The 21,051-nt window shown below is 44.8% G+C and overlaps 1 protein-coding gene across 1 annotated transcript in view; it reads left to right on the top strand.

Moving 5' to 3' along the window:
• The window catches only part of TENM4 (teneurin transmembrane protein 4), a 390,999-nt gene that overhangs the window by 175,758 nt on the left and 194,190 nt on the right, over positions 1-21,051 (top strand). The window contains 1 exon segment of the mRNA XM_032640774.1: positions 14,662-14,832. Coding sequence (XP_032496665.1) covers positions 14,662-14,832 — 171 coding nt within the window.

Genomic DNA, 21,051 nt, shown 5'->3' on the forward strand with positions numbered 1-21,051 from the left:
AGCCAGGTAAGCTAGCATCACTGCTTTGAGTCTTCCGTGGTTTCATAGACAGCCAGATGTGTAGGAGCCCAAGGCAATAGTAGACAGATGATAAAAGCATGTTACTGGAGTTTGAACTTTACCCCTGTGGGAGCCTGAAGGAGAGAGCAATTCATTGTAACCAGGAAGATCAGGTAAATTTCCCCAAGGCACTGAGCCTTGTAAATCAAGTAAGATGTTAAAAGAGAAGCTAGGAATGGTTTTCTGGAAGATGGAACAGTCTAGACAAAGGCAAAGGACAATAGATAGGAATGTTGGCTATTTTTTTGGCACGTGTGTCAGAAGACTGTGCATTAAACTATCCATCTGTGCATTGGATCTACTGCGGGCCTCAGTCTCTCTCTTACTGAAGGCTCTTGAATGTAGAACTACGGAAACCACAGGCACTACAGGAGGACGCTGGCTGCCTTCCCCCTTAGAACAGAGGCTCCACTGGGCAGATACATAATAAATCCCTTGCCTTCATGTGAGGCCTGTCAAACCCATCAGTCCTCTCCAGCAGTCTCTGCACTGTGTAGGATTATTCGCTGCAAGCCCCAGATGGGGAAACTGGGCCTGCTGCAGTTAAATTACTTGTTTACCTGGAACGACTGGTAAGTAATAGAGCTGGGCCTAGAAACCAGATTTTCTGAATCCAAGTCCTGTGTTCCTTATGTAGACCATGCCAGCTCTCAGAGCCCGCCTCTCTGACGCCTTTCTCTGCTGCTGTGCTCCATACCCAAGGCTCAGAGCAAACAAGGGGGTGCTTTGCCATTCTGTCTGGGACTTTCTCCTGCCCCTGCTCCCAGCTTCCCTCCCGCAACCTACCCTGATCTAACAGAGGTGGCAGCTCACATGTGTTGAGAGCTAACCATGTTCCAGGCGTGTTCTGAGTGTTATATATATTTCTCATTTAATCTTCTTAACAATCCTACCTATCCAACAAATATTTGTCAGGTACCAGCCGTGTGCTAGGTACCATTCTATTTTTATTTCCATTTCATAGATGAGAAACTGAGACCTGAGGAAATTATTAAGTCAGTTGTTCAAGGCTACGTCACTAGTGAGTGTGAGAGCCAGGATTTGCCCCCAGAGCTTGCCCTCTTCCCACTGTGCTCTACGATTCCCGTAGCTGGAGTGGGGCTGGAGCGGGGCTGGGACGGTTCACCTGATCTGAACTGCTGAGAGGATGCACAGAGCTCCTTACTAAAGAGAGAAACTACCTTATTTTCCTAAGGAAGAAAAATTAGCATCCATCTGCCCTGGGCCATGCACTGTGCCAGGATTGCTATGTACCTGTGGCATTGAGTGGAGCTGTGGTTTGTACCCAGAGTGCTTCAGGATTGGAGAGCAAAGGAGGCCCAGATGTCATCAGGGGACCTCGGTACACATCGCTTATTGAGCACTAGCCCTTCGTGTTATCTGATTCACCTGTTCTCCAGGCTTCATGTACTGTGGCATTAGATTGTCACCAGTGTAACATTACATTTTGGAGGGAGCCTTTCCTGCTGGTGTGTGGCAAACAGCTAGATTTATTGTGCCTTTGAGCCTGGAGTTAGGATTTTGTTCACAGCCTCCAGTGGGGGAAGAGAAAAAATGCCAGTATCATTAATTGAGCTGTGGCCTGCATTTCATCACATTGTCCTAAATTTTACCGCTCAGGCCATCTGTAGAATTCTACAGCAAGACAGACTCATTGGACTCCTATGTGTGTCTCAGTGTATGAGTCTCTGTGTGTGAATACACACATGACACCACCCAGTATGGATGCAAAAAAAAGGTATTTGAGAGGAGATGGAGTTGGGGGTAACAAAGATTAAATGAGAATTTTAGGAGAAGTAGCATTTTTCTTTACCTGAAAACTGGAAACTCTTCTTTTGCTTGTTTATGCCTCCTCACTTTTCTGTAGAGCATTAAGTCCATTGAATTGTACTGTGATTACCCCTAATGGTATCGGTCTGGGGCTGTGTAGAAAGTTTCACATGTAAATCTTTGCATTAGTCTGTGTATTAAACTTTGGGTGTTCTTTCTTTCATTGATTAACTTTTAAACAACATAATAATGATGTCTTATATTTTCAATACACTTCAAAAGGACTTGCCTTAAATTTAATCCTTATAAGAACCTGGGAGGTGGTTTTGTATTCTTTCCCTTCCTACAGATGAAAAAACTGAGGGTCAGAGTGGTTAGGTGACGTATTTGCAGATGCATAGCTGGTAAGGGCCAGAGCTGGGAGTCCAGCTATCTCTGCAGATCTGCTCTGCTGCCTACATAGGTGGACAACAGAGCCAGCAAGGGATGGATGGGAAGCACCTGGATATGGACTGTCAGGGTGGTGTGCAAGGGACAGGTGCTAAAGTAATGGTCAGGAACCGGGGCTGGGGAGGGGAGAGCAGATGGCATTTCTGGCTTGGGGCGATGGTGGAAATCCTCACAGAAGAGTTAAGGTTTGAAGTAGGCCTCGAAGGATGGGAGAATGATTTTAAAAATAGGAAAGGTGGGCTTCCCTGGTGGCGCAGTGGTTGAGAGTCTACCAGCCGATGCAGAGGCCACAACAGTGAGAGGCCCGTGTACCGCAAAAAAAAAAAATAGGAAAGGCAGTGGCCATTCCACGTAGAGATGTTAGATCAACGAAGCCTGGAGGCTGTGTGTTCAAGGGACAGGAGAAACCCACACAGACAGAGGTTCCTGGGCAGGGAGAAGCAACGAGGAACGTCAGGTACTGTGCTCAGCAAGTGTTTCAAATGCTCAAGTTTCTATCCTCAGGAAAATATCACCAACAAACTTTGAGCAGTAAGGCAGGGCCATATACTTCCGAGATTTCCTTTTCTATTCTCCATTTCTGTCATTTCCACAGTTTTACATCTAATCAGAAAGGCAGCGTGTACAGGGGTTAGGGACAGATTCTGCACAATCTGGATTTGGCTCAGATCTGAAGTGACCCTCTGCCTCTTATTAAATGTGTGATCTTCGGCAAGTTGTTGGACCTCTTGGAGCCTTAGTTTCCTCATCTTGCAAATGAAGATAATAATAATACCTACCTCCTAGGGCTTTGCAAGGATTAAGTGATAGTGTGTTTATCAAGCACTAAGCCCAGTGCTTGGTACTATTAATAACAGTGGCTTTTATCACCACCACATTCATCATCATCCTCATCATCACCATCACACCATCATCACCATCACCATCACCATCACCATCACCATCACCATCACCATCACCACCACCATCACCATCACCATCATCATCACCACCATCATCACCATCACCATCACCACCACATTCATCACCATCACCATCACCATCATCATCACCATCACCATCACCACCACATTCACCATCATCATTACCATCATCATCATCACCATCACCATCATCATCACCATCATCACCATCATCACCATCATCATCACCATCACCACCACATTCACCATCATCATCATCATCACCATCACCATCATCATCACCATCACCATCATCATCACCATCACCACCACATTCACCATCATCACCATCATCATCACCATCACCACCACATTCACCATCATCACCATCATCATCACCATCACCATCATCATCACCATCACCATCACCATCACCACCACATTCACCATCATCACCATCATCATCACCATCACCATCACCACCACATTCACCATCATCACCATCATCATCACCATCATCACCATCACCATCACCATCACCATCACCACCACATTCACCATCACCATCATCATCATCACCATCACCACCACATTCACCATCATCACCATCATCATCACCATCATCACCATCACCATCACCACCACCACCACCACCACATTCATCACCATCTCCATCATCATCACCATCACCATCACCATCACCATCATCACCATCATCACCATCATCACCATCATGGTTCCTGGAACTCTGTGCTGCTTTAAACTTCCTAATCTAAGGACTGAGCCAAACCAGGGGTCCCTGCATATCAGAGAACTTGTGCGTATTGCGTGCCTGTCTCTGTGCACAGACAGGGCAGAGAGGCAAGAAAACGTAGTATGATCCCAAAGAGCTAGAAAACGCTCCAGTGGGCAGGAGGCTGGGAAGCTGTGGAGAGTAAAGGGGGGATATCACACACTGTTCTGTGAGAGTTTAAAATGCTCTTTCAGAATGCTTCTCATTATAAAGAAATATCATCCCTAGTTACAAATCTGGGTGGCAGACTCTGCGTTAAGCTGTCCACCCTCATTCTTCCCGCTGAAGTGACTGTTCCAGAGGGAAAAGGCCTATCCTAATAATATACACACAAATTAAAACTCCATTTAGAGGTACAGTGGGGACCACCTCCTAACTGACTTTGATCATTGGAAAAAAAAAAAAAAAAAAAACCCAGTTACGTGGTTGATATGCCAAAGGAGATCAGGCAGTGGGAGGGTGCCTCACAGAGCCTTGCAACAGGACGTTTTCTAGTAGCTATGGAAATGGAACCTAGCAACAGGCACTTTCTCCTTCTGGAGCTCCCAAGCATGAACCAAACCCCGTGTTTCCTTCGGCCCCCTTTGATGGTTGGTACAGGAAGGAGCGGACAAGGCCTCACACATGAGAGGCTGGTCCTTGGCTAAGTTGAGACACCTATTTATAGAAATGCTTTAGATAGCCTTGTGAATAGTCTTGGCACTTGGATGCAAGCACCACAGAGAAAGGAAACCCAGCAGAGCTCTAGGCCAGCGTTCCGCCCCCTCTCGGGAAATGACAGGCACTTTCCCAGCTTTCCGCGGCTGACATGTTTCTGCCAGGGCAGGGCTGGCTGCGCACCCCAGCAGAGCAGTTGAACAGGCTGGCGACCCTGGGGTGATTTCGCTCCCTGGATCCTTAACGAGGGTTTGAGTATGAAGGGCAAGGTGGTGGGTCTTCCACTGTGTGGAGTCACTTCCTTGACCGCTCTGTCAGCAGTGATTTGATCAGAAGCTGCATGTTCTGATCAGGACTGCGTGGAAGCCTGCCCTGGGCTCTGACAGCAGTCTGAGAAGAGCTCAGGGTGTGGAGTGACCTGGACCTGGGTTTGGATCTTGGTGCTGCCATGATGAATGGTGCAATGATGGACTGTTCTGGGGCCTTGGTTTTCTGAAGATCCAAAATCAGGTTAATAATATCTACTTTGTCACTGTGTGTCGAGGTCCTAATCCATAAAATGGAGATACTATCTTCCTTAAAAAGCTGTGAGATTAAATGACATAATGAATGTTCATCCTCCGGCACTGTGTCATGCACATGGTACAAGTTTTAATAAGTGGGAGCTGTTACTGTTTTGGTAATAATCCTAATTATGTCTGTCTCCTTCCTTTGCTCTTTTTCTTCTCTCCTGTGGGCCAGGTGCTGGGGGATGGAGATGAGAGAAATGATCCCTGCCCTAAGGGAGGGCCTGCTGGCGGCCTGATATCATTTGCCCTGTGGGCTCATTCCCTTAACTTTAGGCTCAAGAAGATGACTCCTTTAGTCTGGGAGTGCAGTGCCTGACGGAAGAAGAAGCCATGAAGGGGCCTTTCCTGCTCTTACAGGATTTTCTGCTGCGACTTAGTGACAGGGCCATTTAGCAGAAAGAACTCGGAACTAAATCTGGAGACTTGGGCTGAGCCCAGTTCCAAGCTCTGCCCCAAGTGCCCCCTTCAAGCCTGAGTCTCATCTGCCCATTGAGTGCGGGGCAGGTTCAGTCATAGCGACATCCCCCCTCCCACAACCAGAGCAAAAACTCAGACTTCTCAACTCCCTCAAGAAATCTCCGTACTTCACTTTCTCAGTGAAAACCTTAATATACACTGCAAATGATGGTGATGATACCACTGTAGAAGGCTACCCTCTGGTAGTAAATTTGAGTAAATACCAAGCAGCATAATAAGCTCATAAAATATATTCTTTCCTTTCACCTTCACAGCAGTTCTTTGGAGCTACAGGTATTATTGTCACCATTTTATAGATGAGGAAGCTGGGAGTCAAAGGATTTAAATAACAGGAACAAAGTCACATAACCATAAACGTGAAAACGAGAACAGGAACGCAGGGCTGTCTGGCTGCCACGGCTGTGCTCGTAACCAACTGTACTTCGTGCCTCCCATCTTCCTGTGTCTGGCGCCAGCGCTATATTGGGAGTAGGGCAGGGAGAGGTCACATTACCGGGCTGAGGTCAGTCCAAGGTGGCCAACCCCTAAGCTAGTCATGCACAGAAGAAGGCTTAGTAGAGCCCGTCGGGTGAAAGGGGCCCAGAAAAGATAGTTTTCTTATTCCATTACTGCAGTCATAGCCGTTCACTCCATTCTGCACAAATCAGATTCCAGCCCTGGACCCCTACAACTTGCCGTGTCACCAGTTTTCAGTGCCCTCCACTTACATTGATCTTTTTCCTCCGCGTTGACGGTGGGCGTGCCTGTTTCTCCCCTTCTCTCGTGCCCATCCCCCCACCCCCCTGTTTTCCAGAACTATTGAGCGGCTGCCAGTGAATCCTTGTTGAAAGGCCTCCTTTCCCCACAGCATTGCATGGTGCAGAAAAGTGATTAACTGTGCCAGAGTCCGTTCTCCAGAAAACAATTAATTTGGGGGTGAGAGACAGTAACCCTGATTGTTGCAGTCAGGTTTATCCAGAGATAGGAAGAAAGGCAATGTGTTTACTTGATTAAAAATTAGCCCCACGTAGTCAGCAGTGGGATCCTATCAGGCTGCTTTATAGCAATTCCGCTTTTAAAAACTGTTTTATCCGCTGGACAGATATCTCTAGTTCCTGTGCCCAATGTCTTGTCAGCTGATGGGAGCAGGGTAGGGAGAGAGCCCTCAGCTCAAAGAAATTTGCGGTTGGCGTGGGAGGGAAATTAGGGGCAATGTGTGGAGAGAAGGAAAGGTGATGGAACAGAGCTGGCTGAAATAAATCTTTCAGGGGATCTGGGAATTAGGAAAATCAGCAGAGCAAAATGACAAGGGTGGTGACGGCTACCATTGATTTTGCTCCTACTCTGTGCCAGGCACAGTTCTAAGCACATGACATGCATTATTTCATGTAATCCTTTGAGGTAAATATTACTATCTATTTTACAGATGAAGAAACTGAGACTCAGAGAGGCTAAGTCATTTACCCAAAGTCAGGGACCTAGTAAATGATGTGCCTCTGAACACTCCAGATAGACCCAAACTTGAGGACTGACTCTACCAAAGTCACTTACTTGCATTTACATGGTTTTGCTTTTAGGGGTCAACCCTGTCTACCGTGGTCAGGTTGTAAACAGGTGGGGACCCCGTGCTTTACCCCTAAGATGAAGGTCCTTTAACAGACCATCTCAAAAGAGAAAACCTGGCTATACTGTCAGCAGAGGCCTTGCCTTAAAATTATCTTAATTTTAATTTAATTTCAGGCATTGTAACTCATCAAGAGTCTGGAGGTGAGCCTGGACTTTGGGACCAGTCAGACCTGGGTTCAAAAGTGACTTTATCACTTCCCATCTGGGAAGTATCTTGGGAAGTATTTTTGGGCAGGTCATGCAGCCTCTCTGAGCCTCCACTTTCTTCGTCTGTAAAACGGGAATACTAATGATTTTCTCAAGGCTTATGTAAGGTCTGAGTGAAATCATGTATGTAATTCCCCTTGCCTAAGTGTCTGACACGTGGCATATGCTCAAAATCAGGATCTCCCCGCTCGGCTCTGTTGTCCCTCTTTACCTCGTGCTCCTAAGACCAAGCTGTAGAACTTCCTTTTTAATGTAAACAGCATGGAAGTGAGTTTGGAAACTAGTGAAGAAAACTAGTCAGTCATCCTACCACTATAATTCAAAGCTTGATGTCATTTTTACATATCTCTTTCTAGATTTTTTTTTCACATGTGTACCTGGTATTCCATCCAGTACTTGCATCATAGTTTAGCCAAGTTCTCCTATTTTAAGACATCTAGGTTGCTTCTGATTTTTTGACTAGTACACTGCAGTGTACATCTCTGTGTATATGGCTTCTAGGTTTGACACTTTTGAATGTTGTGGCTTGTTGCCAAACAGGAGACGAACTTGGGGGATGGAGCTCTGTCGTTCTGCTGTTGTGATTGTCTTGCCTTTTTGTTTTTGCTTTCTACATTAGAGGACCATAAGTCAGAGAACTCAGTGAGTTATATTTTACAGAAATGATGCTAGTTAAGAACAAACAAACAACAGAGCATTAATAATGTAAAACAGAAAAGTAGGTAGCCATGCAGCTGGGTTGCTTCCTGCTGCCTTTTGAAACCAAGAATGCTGCTTGAATCAACAGTTTCTTGAAGTTATAACCATCTCTAGTCACTACCTAGAGCTGCTAATTTACAGACGCAACTGGGTTTGTGCATTCGATTTTTGGAAGGGAAGCATGCATGTGACAGTGGAAACTCTCCTATACGTACTTCGGTGACTTCTGCATAATGACTTTGTTAATTGCCTCCTGCTGGCTGGGCGCTGGGGGGAGCCTTCAACGTCTGAACATCTACTGAGCATTTTTCTTAAAAATGTCAAGACAAGAGCTTGCACTTTCCCAGCCCTCTCTCGTGTCTCGCCGGGCAGGAAAAAGGCGACTGGAAAATGTCAGCCCTGGGGATCAAATTGACCAGATCTGAGGGAGTAAGAAACTCCCCCCACCCTAGCTCTTGGGCTTTTAGAATCATTTAACCTTTCAACGTGGGTGATCCTGTGAAACTCGCTACCTTTCCACAGCCTTCTTCTCACCTCTTTAGCATTCTTTTCACCTTTTCACTGAATTACAAACTAGTTGAAAGGGGATACCGGTATCAGGTTCTTATTTAGGTCACTTTCAATGTACTTGGGAGAGTTTTGTCACAAACAGGTATAAATACACACTGTGGGGTGTAATTTAGATAATCCTGTGATGTACATTGGTGCGCTACTATTAATTCCTCTGGGAAGGAGGGATTACGATCATTATAATTTACATTGTTTCAGTAGTCTGGTCTTAAGGCAGCCTGGAGAGGACCATTTATATTATTTAGCTTTTCTGGATCCATGACTGTTGTTTCCAAGTCATCTGGATAGCATGGCAACTACCGCTATCTGCAGCTTTAAATGAGGGTTGCTGTGGGGTAAGACTATTTATTTATCACCATTGGGACCCCCAGACATGAACTTCAGCCTTTATTTGCTGGTGACTTTAGATTGCCCATAGTTTACCTCCTATTTAAAGTAAAATGTGTAAAAGAGGAAGCTTGGCTGGGAAACACAGGCTCCTGAGTTTGCAACTTGCCTCAAACTTATACCAGCTTCTGTGATGTTAGGTCACTTACCTCCTGAGTAATAATCAGAATATATCCCCATAGCTCAATTTCCATTCAGTTCCATTGTATTCATTCTCCAATAACGTTTTTTTCAAACCCATCTTTACATGTGGATTAATTCGAATAATATAAATTAAGAATTTGGCATGTAGTATGCACTCAGATTATACCAGGTTTTGAGTTACTGTTGTTACTTTGAATATTATCGAGGACAAAGACGAATGGTTGCTTGAGCTTGTGTATTCTTTGGACAGCCTCTGACCGAGTATGCCTTGTGTCGTTTGGGAAGAGGAGAACAGAGCAGACTATTTCCCTTCCTTCTCTTTCTGTCGCTCATAACCCAGAACTATAAAACTGACTACCCACCAAACAATACAGTAAAGGAATTGAGGGGCCCCTAGCCTGACTTATATTTAAGACTGGATCACAGATTAAAGGTCCCTTTTATTTTGGCTTTAAGACCACATTACTGGTGGAACTTCACATCTCTGACTCCGTATCATCCTTGTCCTCTGTCTAAATCTTACTGTTGCAGGAAGGGGGGACCCCTGCAGGGCCCGAGAGTTGGGCCCTTGTCTACACTCGGAAATGAATTGTCCAAGGAGACACATGTGCTGACAAACCAAGAGGACCTTATTGAGAAGAGGTGCCCGGGTGGAGAGCAGGAGGGTGAAGGGAACCCAGGAGGACTGCTCTGCCACGTGGCTTGCAGTCTTGGGTTTTACGGTGATGGGGATTAGCTTCCAGGTTGTCTCTAGCCAATCACTCTGACTCACGGTCCTTCCTGGTGGCACGTGCGCATCACTCAGCCAGATGGATTCCAGTGAGAAGGATTCTGGGAGGTTAGTAGGACATATGAACTGGCATCCCCTCTCTCCTTTTGACATTTCCCCAATTCTTCCGGTTGGTGGTGGCTTGTTAGTTCCGCATGCCTTACGAGGACCTCCTGCTGCAAGATACCTCCTGCAAATGGTAACTGTGGTGCCTGGCCAGGGTGGGTGGTTTCAGCCAGTGGTTCTCCTACCTTCCAGTCGGCCATTTGTCAGCCTGGTGTTGGTGGCCCTGTAGTCACTTCCCTACCCACCAGCCTCCAGAATTATTTCTGGAGGACTGAATCTCCTGAGAGTCCAAGTTAGAGCTGGATCCAGAACTTGGCTTTCCCAGGTGGTTTCTAAGAGCACATCTACCACAGGCCACAGAGAGACACACCGGCGTCACAGCTGTGTGGGCCTCTGTTTGTGATCGCCGAGGTGCAAGGCCATGAGGAAGGGGTGCCAGCATGCACCTCTGGGCTTCTGGCCGGCAGCCTCCCCCATCCAGCTGTGGACTGCCCTGCCCTAATTAACGTCCCTGGACGCCAGATCCTGTGATCATTTTCACCGGGAACACTCTTTCCACTGGCTTTTCTTCCCCCGCCACATATTTTTTACCGTGAGAACTTGCTTTTGCATCTTGTTTAAAATAAGAGAAAGTGGGCTTCCCTGGTGGTGCAGTGGTTGAGAGTCCGCCTGCCGATGCAGGGGACACGGGTTCGTGCCCCGGTCCGGGAGGATCCCACATGCCGCGGAGTGGCTGGGCCCGTGAGCCATGGCCACTGAGCCTGCGTCCGGAGCCTGTGCTCCGCAACGGGAGAAGCCACAACAGTGAGAGGCCCGTGTACTGCAAAAAAAGTAAAATAAAATAAGAGAAAGCTTTGACAAAAATGTTTCTCTTCACAAAGCTGTGAGAGCTCTATTCATTCTGGGATTAGTTAATTCTCATGACCTTTTAACAAGACAACTCTTTTGCACACTTAGATGAGATAATTGATTCTAACCGGGAAAGAAGTACTGCTCGTTTAACTGCATATATCTGAGTTGTCCGCAATTCAAACAATTTCTCCATTACCTTTGGAGTTGCCAATAAATAGATTAAAACAGTAAGAAGGTAAGCAGAAATGTGAGCTAATTCAACCTTGGAAGCAGCAGCATATTCACTTCTAATAGGTAAATTAACGTTATTATTATTGACAGCTACACAGAGACGGTCAGGAGCAGTGTAAAGCACCTCATTTAGTGTCTGGTACCTAAAAAGTGCTGTATAAATGTTAGCTACTATTTTATCAGGATTATCAATGGTATGAATATAATGGTTATAGAATATAGCAATCACACAGATGTACAGTTTACAAAGTGCTTTGCCATATATTATCACATATGATACAATAATTCTTTGAAATATTTTTATCCCCATTTCTCAGATGAGAATAGCTAGGAAGTGGCAGTTAGGATTCAAAACCAGTTTTCTTGCCCTTGGTCCAGCACACTTCCCACTGCATCACAGTAACCGAAGAGAAAGCAAAGGGTCTGATTGCATTTCTGTTACCAGCGTACGCTCTCCTGATTAAGCCAGACTTGTGTGTATTCCTCGGTGGCTTGTGTTTGGATCAGGAGTCATAAGGATATGCTGTGCTCCGGTCCCCTGTACACAACTGTTTTTTTGCATCTTGAAGGCAGTCACACAGCCCCTCCGGACCACCAGTGACTCTTCCACAAACTGCGGCCAAATAACACAACTTTCCGTCTACCTCACAGACTCCTATACTGCTGCCTAAAAAGACATGTAAAAGCCTTGGACGTTGCTTGATGTGTAAAAGGGGATGTCTTTATAATCCCCACCCACCTTGCTAGAAAAAGCTGGCGAGCAGCGGCATGGTGAAGTGGGAAGAGCCTTCCAGCCAGAAAGATGGATGGTGTGTGATTTCAGGATTCCAGCAGTTTGGGATTCTAGTCTAGACTCTGCCACTTGTTAGCCATTTAACCTTCCCAGGGTTAATTGATGTCTCTGTGTCTTAGTTTCTTCGTCGGCAGAATGGCATTATCACCTTTTAGGATTGTTGCAAGGATCAAAGAAACTTTGAAACGTATTTATTGCTTTTAGCACAATGCCTGGCCCGTGGAAAGCACTCAAGAAATCACAGTTTTATAATTATCAAAATTTTAATTAACCTTCTGAGTTAATTAAATGTCCACATCTATAAATTGGGTCTGGCAAGGTTGCACGAGGTTTAGATGTAATGTATACAAATTACCCAGGGCACTGCCCGGCAAGCAGTTGGTCCTCAGTAAACATAATTACGATGGGCCTTCATATCTCTGTCGATCCTTCCCTGTGTTCCTCTCACCCTCCTAGTGGGTCAGCCACTGTCTCCTCTGGGCCTTCTAGCCCTTCTGTCTGTCTCCCCTGCTTGACTATGAGCTCATGGAAGCAGGGAGCGTCTGATTTAGTTCTGGCTCAGTGTCAGCCATGGGTCCTGGCATAGAGTGGGCTTTTAGAAAGTGTTCATCAGCTGAACGAAGGAGTGATGCTACACAGAGGTTGCTGTGGGAGTTGGGGACTGGAGTATGCGATTCTGTATGTGGGGAGTCAGGGAAGGCGTCCCAGAAGAGGTAAGTATGGGCCATTGATGAGGCTCAAGTCTTGAATCGCCAGTGGGACTTAAGCCGACGCTTTGTACTAGATTGCAAACCTTTCTGGAAAACACGCTTCCTAGCCTTCGCAAGCATTGTGTATTTAAAGGACAACATCCGTTCTCTGGTGTTTTATGGTCTCTTCTCGATTGTTGAAGACTATTTAGCAGTTGCTACCTTGCAAAAATAGTTTTGAAACAGAAATGCATGCCCATGAATCAAAATCACAGCATTGCACAAAATCACCAAAATGCACAGAATCAAAATGTGCAACAGATACACAGTGAAATGCAGATCCCATCTCTTCCTTCACGGGACACACCCACCGTTATCTGTGTCTTTCTTATCCTTCCAGAAATATTCTGTACATATGCAGAAATGTTTTTACCTAAATGTAGTATGTCAAACATACTGTTCTGAATGTTACAATTTTCCTTCCAGAAAAATATATACAAAGAGCTTCCTCACTCTTTTTTATGGTTGCATAGTATATTGTATAAATAAAACTTATCTAGCCCCTTATTGGTGGACTGGTTTCCAATATTTTGCTATTACAAACAGTACCGTAGTGAATAACCTTGTACGTACATCATTTTGTATGTATATGAAGATATCTGGAGGAGAACTGGAACCTCTGAGTTCCAGGGTAAAGGGCATGGGTATTTTTGATTTGATAGCTTTTGTCAAATTGCCCTCCAGGGTTTGTACCAGCTGAGTGTGGCAGTGCTTATCTCCTGTTCTCTTCCAATACTGTATATCTTCAACCTTTTTAAAATCTTTGCCAAACGGTATGTGAAACACAGTATTGCAGAGTTTAACTTACATTTCTCCTACTATGGGTGATGTCTAGAGTCTTTTCATGTGACAGAGCCAATTGCATTTCTTATTCTGTAAACTATCTGTTCATATCCTATGCCTGTTTTCCTACTGACTTGCTGGACTTTGCTTATTATTTGTAGGAGTTCTTTTTCTATTAAGGAAATTAACCCTTGGTGATACAAATTGCAGGTTTTTCCTCTAGATTGTTATTTATCTTTTGAATCAAAAGGCCAAGACCACTACTTACAATACCCAGGACTTGGAAGCAACCTAACTGTCCATTGACAGATGAATGGATAAAGAAGATGTGGCACATATAAAGAGTGGAATATTACTCAGTCATAAAAAGAAACAAAACTGAGTTATTTGTAGTGAGGTGGATGGACCTAGGGTCTGTCATACATAGTGAAGTAAGTCAGAAAGAGGAAAACAAATACCGTATGCTAACACATGTATATGGTATCTAAAAAAAAAAAAATGGTTCTGAAGAACCTAGGGGCAAGACAGGAATAAAGACGCAGATGTAGAGAATGAACTTGAGGGCATGGGGAGGGGGAAGGGTAAGCTGGGACGAAGTGAGAGAGTGGCATGGACATATATACGCTACCAAACGTAAGGTAGATAGCTAGTGGGAAGCAGCTGCATAGCACAGGGAGATCAGCTTGGTGCTTTGTGACCACCTAGAGTGGTGGGATAGGGAGGGTGGGAGGGAGATGCAAGAAGGAGGGGATATGGGGATATATGTATACGTAGAGCTGATTCACTTTGTTATACAGCAGAAACTAACACAACACTGTAGAGCAATTATGCTCCAATAAAGATGTTAAAAAAAAGGCCAGGACCTCCTGAAACTCCCTCATCCCTGCCCCTCTCCCCACTCCCCTAGACTGTGAGCCCTCGGGGGCAGGGTCTGTGCCTGGATCATCTCTGTGCCCCAGTCCCCTGTGTAGCACTCAGCACTGCCAGAGCTCTCTTCAGGGGCTCTTTGTTGAACTGAACTGAACTGAATTCCTGTGTTCCCCACCCCCACTTGTCCTCCCCTCTGGCTTGGGAGTTCCATTTCCACCTCCAGCAGAAAAAGATGACTTTTCTCATTGCTCACCACAGCCATGCACCTGTTTGGCCTAAACTGGCACCTGCAGCCGATGGAGGGGCAGATGTATGAGATCACGGAGGACACAGCCAGCAGTTGGCCTGTGCCAACGGACGTCTCCCTGTATCCCTCAGGGGGCACTGGGTTAGAGATCTCTGACAGGAAAGGCAAAGGAGCCACGGAAGGTAGGGTTGCTGTGTTGTTCGTGTCGTGAGTCCTCTGTGTCTGCCTTTGAACCGAGGAGACCGCCATGCTGCGCGCCATGTGCCTGACTCACAGCTCCATGCTCTGGTGCTTCCTCCATCCCTCTGCACTCCACACCGGCTGCCAGGCCACCTGTGTCTTCATCGCAGTTCCTTGTCACTGTGAACTCATAGCGGGGCTTGGGCAGGGTTCATGGTGCTCAGCAACATCCCATCCCATGCCCTGAGGGAAGCATCGTGGGCTTTCACGCTGCCCGGGCGGCTGTTTTTGATCATGTGGAATCATGATGAGGCAACCTCATGGGATGAATGGGTGTCTCCTGGAGTTGGGTGCGGCAAGGTGGGTAGAGGGTGTGTTGTAAGCGAAATACCCTTGGACCTTGTGCTTCCATGGAAACACCACTTCGGCTGTTCTAGCATTTTCAACCATGTGACCTTAAGTTACTTGGCCAGAGTCACATAGCCAGTAAATAATGGAATTTGGGACATGAGCCCAGGTCTGTGTGACTGCAGGGCTCTTGCAGTCTCCATAAGTTGACCTACCTGACTCACCTCACGGTTATAAGACCCTGGAGATGAGGATAAGAAATTCCATTGTACAGTGAGACACAGATGTTTCTCTTTCAATGATGGAAGTGGTGGTGACATTTGGAGTTCGGCATTCTTGAATGGGACATCCATAGACCCATGTTCTGAATTTCTTAGGGCTCTTTCTAACACGCCATCAACACAGATTCTTTCACTGTCAGCCAAGAGGTGGCAGACCCACAAAAATTGGTACCGGCAAGGGTGTCTGAGCTCATGGGCCAGGCTGGCTGTCATTTTAGGCAGTGCGACCAGCCCTTCTCCTGTGGCCTGCTTCCTCTCTCTGGTGTTACCTCAGTCAGCAAAGTGGTCACAGCGGCCTCCAGTCTTCACTGCTTACATCTTCTTTCCTCTTAGCTCAGTTAACTTTGGGTCATGGCTTCTGAGCTTCCCTGTCCTGTCAAGAGTTTGCCTTCTAGGAATCAGTTTGGTTAACAGGGTAGCATATGCTTGGCCAGAGTAGCTATTCATGGTCTCTGAATGGTCGTGAAGGCCAAAATCCACTCTTGACCTATGGTCATCTTCAAGGGAACTGAGGGCATTTCCAAAGAGCCTAATCAGAACCTCTGCCTGCTCTTTTGCGGGGGGCAAAGCCAGTCTTCTCCTTTACAAAGATTCTAAGACTTAAAACATTGAATAACTTACACTTTCTTTGCACCTTAATAGGATATGGAGGGAGCATGGATGAAGCCATGGGAAGAGCTCTGGGTTAGGAGTCAAGAACCCTGAGTTCAAGTCCAGCTGCTGCCACTTGAGATGCCCTTAAGCAAATCCCTTGAAAGACTTTCTGGGCTTCACTTTCCTCCTCTTTAAAAGGAGGTTATTGAGCTATATTATCTGTAGCGTCCATTCTAATTCACAAGTTCTACATATGAAATTAGTAACAGAATCATCATATGATTAACCAGATTGTTCTTTAGAATTTTTTTCAGGTTGGCCCTGTCCATGGTCCTTCCTGTGGGCTTGTGATTCCCGTGTCAGCTTATAGTGTCAGATGTCATGGTGAATACCATACATGACAACTGTCTTTAGAATCAACAAACACAGATTTAAGATGTGTGGATCCCTCAAAGATCTCATTTAGAAAAATGTATTTTCTCTATCAGATTTTCTTTCAACAGGAGTTGGCTCTATCTAAAGTCTCCCACTATAATGAAATTAGTTTGTGGGTTGTTTAGGGTTTGTTTTCTTTTTCCCAAGGAGCAGGAGGTGCAGATAAGAGACAAAATAAAATTGCACCAGCTTATTGGTTTACTTTCACTGGCGTATTTTTGCTTAAAGGGATTATCTGTCATTACTAATGCAAATGGAAAGCCTGTTTACAAACTCCTAAAATGCAGTGCAATGCTGGAAGGTGGTCAGCATCAAAAGCAATTACTGTGACAAAAAAATACTTTGGTCTGGAGAGACAGAGGACAAATATTCCTATAGTTTATGTGAGACCACGTGGTTCTTAATTTCTTTTGCCTTGGTCAAACCAGTGTCTACTCAGTTTACGTTTTTAATTGTGTTGTTAAAAATCTAGTTCCTTAGACGTATCTCAAGGGGGAAAGTCCTTAACCCTGATGTGAGTGCATATTTCCTGTCCCTTCTGAGGGTATCCGAAAGCTGATTCCAGAATTAAGATTAGAGCCCTGTTCCACAATGGTAGGGGAAGCAGTGTGGTGGATGGAAAGAGGATAATAGGCCTTGGAGCCAGACAGTCCAGGATTTGAGTCCTGGCCCTGCCAGTTATTGGCTCTGTTAACTCAGGCCCATTACTCCATCTCCTTTGGCCTTGGTTTCCTCATCTGTGGAACAAGGGTTGCTAACACCTATCTTTTCAAAGACTAGGTATGAAGAAGCACTCAACAAATGTTAGTTCCTTTCTTCTTGTCCACCCAAATCCCAAGCCATTCCATGTCAGTTATTAGAATCTCAGAAATCCAGACTAATTAATATTTTCCCCTCAAAGATCCCACAAAGTCTGGGGCATTTGTGAATATTTTTAAAGGGTATATATTTTTTAATTATACAAGTGAACTATATGATGAACCCAGTATTTTAAAGGTTCATTGTGTCTTTGAGAATAACATCAAACTGCGATTTATACTATATTTTCAAAGTGGCTCTAACCATTTCAGGGTTGTCATGGGTTGGAAACCAAATACAGCAGCTTTTCGAAGTAAAACCATAAGAACTTATGTTATGCATTAATGGAGAAAGGGAAAAAAGCATTGAATAAACAAGCATTTCTGGTGGTTTAATTGGTGGGCCAGGGATAGTATTTTCTTCTTTCTGCAGTGAAATCAAAATTGCCCATCAGTTTGAACCATGCAAATTGCTGCACACAGGCTCAGCTGGGCTCTCCAAAATGGAACAGCTTATTTTGATAACCAAATAAATTTCAAACAGTTGCTAAGGAAACTAAAGAAATCTTTGTGCAAGTTATTGCATTGAAAAGAACCAAAAATGTGGAGGGAGGGGGGAGAGTGTTGGTTGATTAGGAATTTAGAACCTATCTGGATAAATCTCAGTTCAGGAAAATAAAGACTGAACTTGGGAAGTGCATGGAATTTCAGTTCTTCCAAATCTCCCTTATTTGAGCTATCCAATCATTTCAGTAATTTGTTGAGAAATTTCTTTTATAGACATGATTGCATATTTCCACAGCATAGCTGTGGGAAGCCCAAATCTGTATATCTTTATAAAGAAAAGGACTGTTACCAGTAGAATCTGCCCTGTGAAACCTAATCGTGCTGTTGGAGCTCCTTAATTCTGAGTTAAGCTCTTTGTACTTTGTTAAGCCTCTCGGGCACGCACTGATTGTATAACGTCCTTCCTATGAATGTCTTGAGATACTGTCTCCCTTTAACTTTGGGGCCTGTGTGTGGGATCCTAGTTCATAAAAATTGTCCATTTTTTGTATCCCAGGGTGGCAGGAAGTTCTCCAACGGGCCTTGGATCTTCCTGGTCTAGCCTTGGTATTAAGCCCGCTAGGACTGTGAATTAAATTGGACCCTCACTCTTAAAGAGGGTCAGTGCACTCTGCCACCATTGAGAATGTCTTGGAAGAGTTTTAAGTAATGATTTATCAATTTAGTGTTCTAAGAAGCCATATTCTAATAAATAAAGGGGCAGCCCAAATGGCTCCATCTCAGTGGTTTCTTAGGCATTCTGAGCATCCGTATATACATTTTCATAGTGTGAGGAGTAACGGAACCGATACATATAAAGATGCCCAGTACGTAGTTGGAACTTAATAAATGATAGATTATACTACTATTAGTACTGCTACCTCTATTACTGTTACTGCTGATAATGTTTATTATTATTATCGTTTTCCAGAATGTAGGTAGGAATAAAAAGAGTTCTATTCACAGGACTTTTCGCCTCCAACTGCCTCTACCCTCTACCCCCTGTCACTACTCCACCACCTACACAGTGGGTATTGTCATTTAGTGGGATATTTCCTATCCTAGTGCTCACATCTTGGTGCTCAAAATTAAGAACAAAGAATCTTAGGTTATAAGATCTGGAGAGAGAAAGGCAGTAAGGGTTTTTAAAAGACAGGAAAGGATGAGGGTGGTCTCACTCTGAACAGCCCTTAGCCCAGCAAATCTCATGCCTCTTTCCCACCAGACACAGGTACTTGGCGGGCTGTAGGTCTTCCCTCCCAGAAGCTTCCATCTCATCCTTAGGGTTAGTCCCTGTGGGGACCACTAGGGACCAGAAGGGAAGAATGATAAAGGTTAAATTCTAAGATGAGGATGCCCTTTCCCTCTCAAACTTTTCCTTTAGACTGGGCCTGTGACCCCTTCCCTAAGGATCTGGACAGGGTGACTTCTGGTACAAAGGTCACTTTTGAACCTAAGCTCCAGAGTGGCCGTCACAGACTCAGCCAAGAAAGTCAAGGTCCTGGTTGGGAGTGTGCCGTAGACCAGAATATACTATTTTTATATCATTGTATACACACCAAATATGATTTTTTTTTCTCCCATTTTGGCCAGCTTTGGTGAAATACTAGAGTGCTAGAAAAGAATATTCCTTTTTGCCACTCCTCTGGGGTAAGATCCAACTTACTTATGCCTCTGGGGCCTGCAGACCTCTGGAGAGTCTCTGGACTTGACCTCTGACCTGTGAGGCGAAAGAACTTAGCTGATTCAATAGCTGTCTCCTAAGCACACGCTCACTGGAGGGGAAATGAACTGTGCAGGGTTCTCCAACGGCATGCCAAAATGTGGGAGAAGTTTCCATTATTCATTCTCAGACACAGGAATTATTTGAATGCAGACAATTCTCAAATCCCGTCAGCTCTTGACTCCTACCTACTCACAAAGGAAATGAGTCCTTGGAATTAGGAGTCTCGGGCTTGTTTCTGTGCAGTTTCTAGCGGTAAAGAGCTCAGAACTCATCCTGCTTTTGTTTCATACTCCCTCCTAGTTCTGCTTCCCTAACAGAATTATAAGCTGAAGGGTATACTATCTTCTTCCTGGACTATAAAAGGATTGTGGTACTGGGAACCCAAAAATCAGATAAGGAAGAATGTGAAAGTAATTCTCTTCCATCTTAATGCTTTGTGAATTTGGCTTCTGTCTTTGAGCTTTGAAACACAGTGCCATGGTTTGTGTGTGTCTACATTTTCAAGGTAAAAGTCTGGGGCATATTCCTTCCATAAAGGAATTAAATGCAAGCTCTTTCCCATGCTAAGGACAGAATAGTAGTGATACTTTTATTGAGAGCATGCATTTTAACTTTTTTGTTGGCATATTTTTAATTAAAATAACGTTTTGGGCTTCCTTGGTGGCGCAGTGGTTGAGAGTCCGCCTGCCGATGCAGGGGACGTGGGTTCGTGCCCCGGTCTGGGAAGATCCCACATGCCGCGGAGCGGCTGCCCCCGTGAGCCATGGCCGCTGAGCCTGTGCGTCCGGAGCCTGTTGCTCCGCAACGGGGAGGCCACAACAGTGAGAGGCCCGCATACCGCAAAAAAAAAAAAAAAAAAAAAAAAAAAAAAATAACGTTTTAACGGTTTAAAGCTAAAAACCTGATGTTTCTGCCTAGGAGTTTATAAGGAATGATAACATATGGAGAAGTTTAACATTTAAATTGAATTTTATTATTTAAAACAGTAAAATATTTTATGACTGCAACAGTGCCCTGCCAAGCTCCATTTCAGCATCAAATGTGCTTTGTAAGGAATCTTACAAAGCTAGGGGAAAAAAATGACATTTTAATTTCTTATTCCCCAAGTGCTTTTCATAAAAAGTTCCCACAAATGTGTTTTCTTTATAAATGGATTCTCGGTCTCTGAAGTGTCTCTTCCAACATCTATAACACCACCACAAACCTTGGAACTAGGATACCCAGAGGTCTTTCTAATGACAAATAAAATGTGGTCTGTTGACTTGATTTTGGCTCGTTAATGTCCTAAGGGTGGTCTTCTAATGTCCCTGTCCTCTCCTTCTGCCCCCCGCCCAACCCTTCAGAGGGCTGATGTCTGGCAGGAAGTTAGGGTTTATATTTTTCACATGTGAGTGTGTTTAATTACTAAACAGAGGAAGTCTGATAAGCAGCCTTCCTTCCTGGCACTTGGGGTGCCCTCAAAAAGCTGTCAGTCTCCTAATTGGTGACAGAATT

Source organism: Phocoena sinus, chromosome 8, assembly GCF_008692025.1.
Source record: "Phocoena sinus isolate mPhoSin1 chromosome 8, mPhoSin1.pri, whole genome shotgun sequence".
NCBI classification, from domain to species: domain Eukaryota; kingdom Metazoa; phylum Chordata; class Mammalia; order Artiodactyla; family Phocoenidae; genus Phocoena; species Phocoena sinus.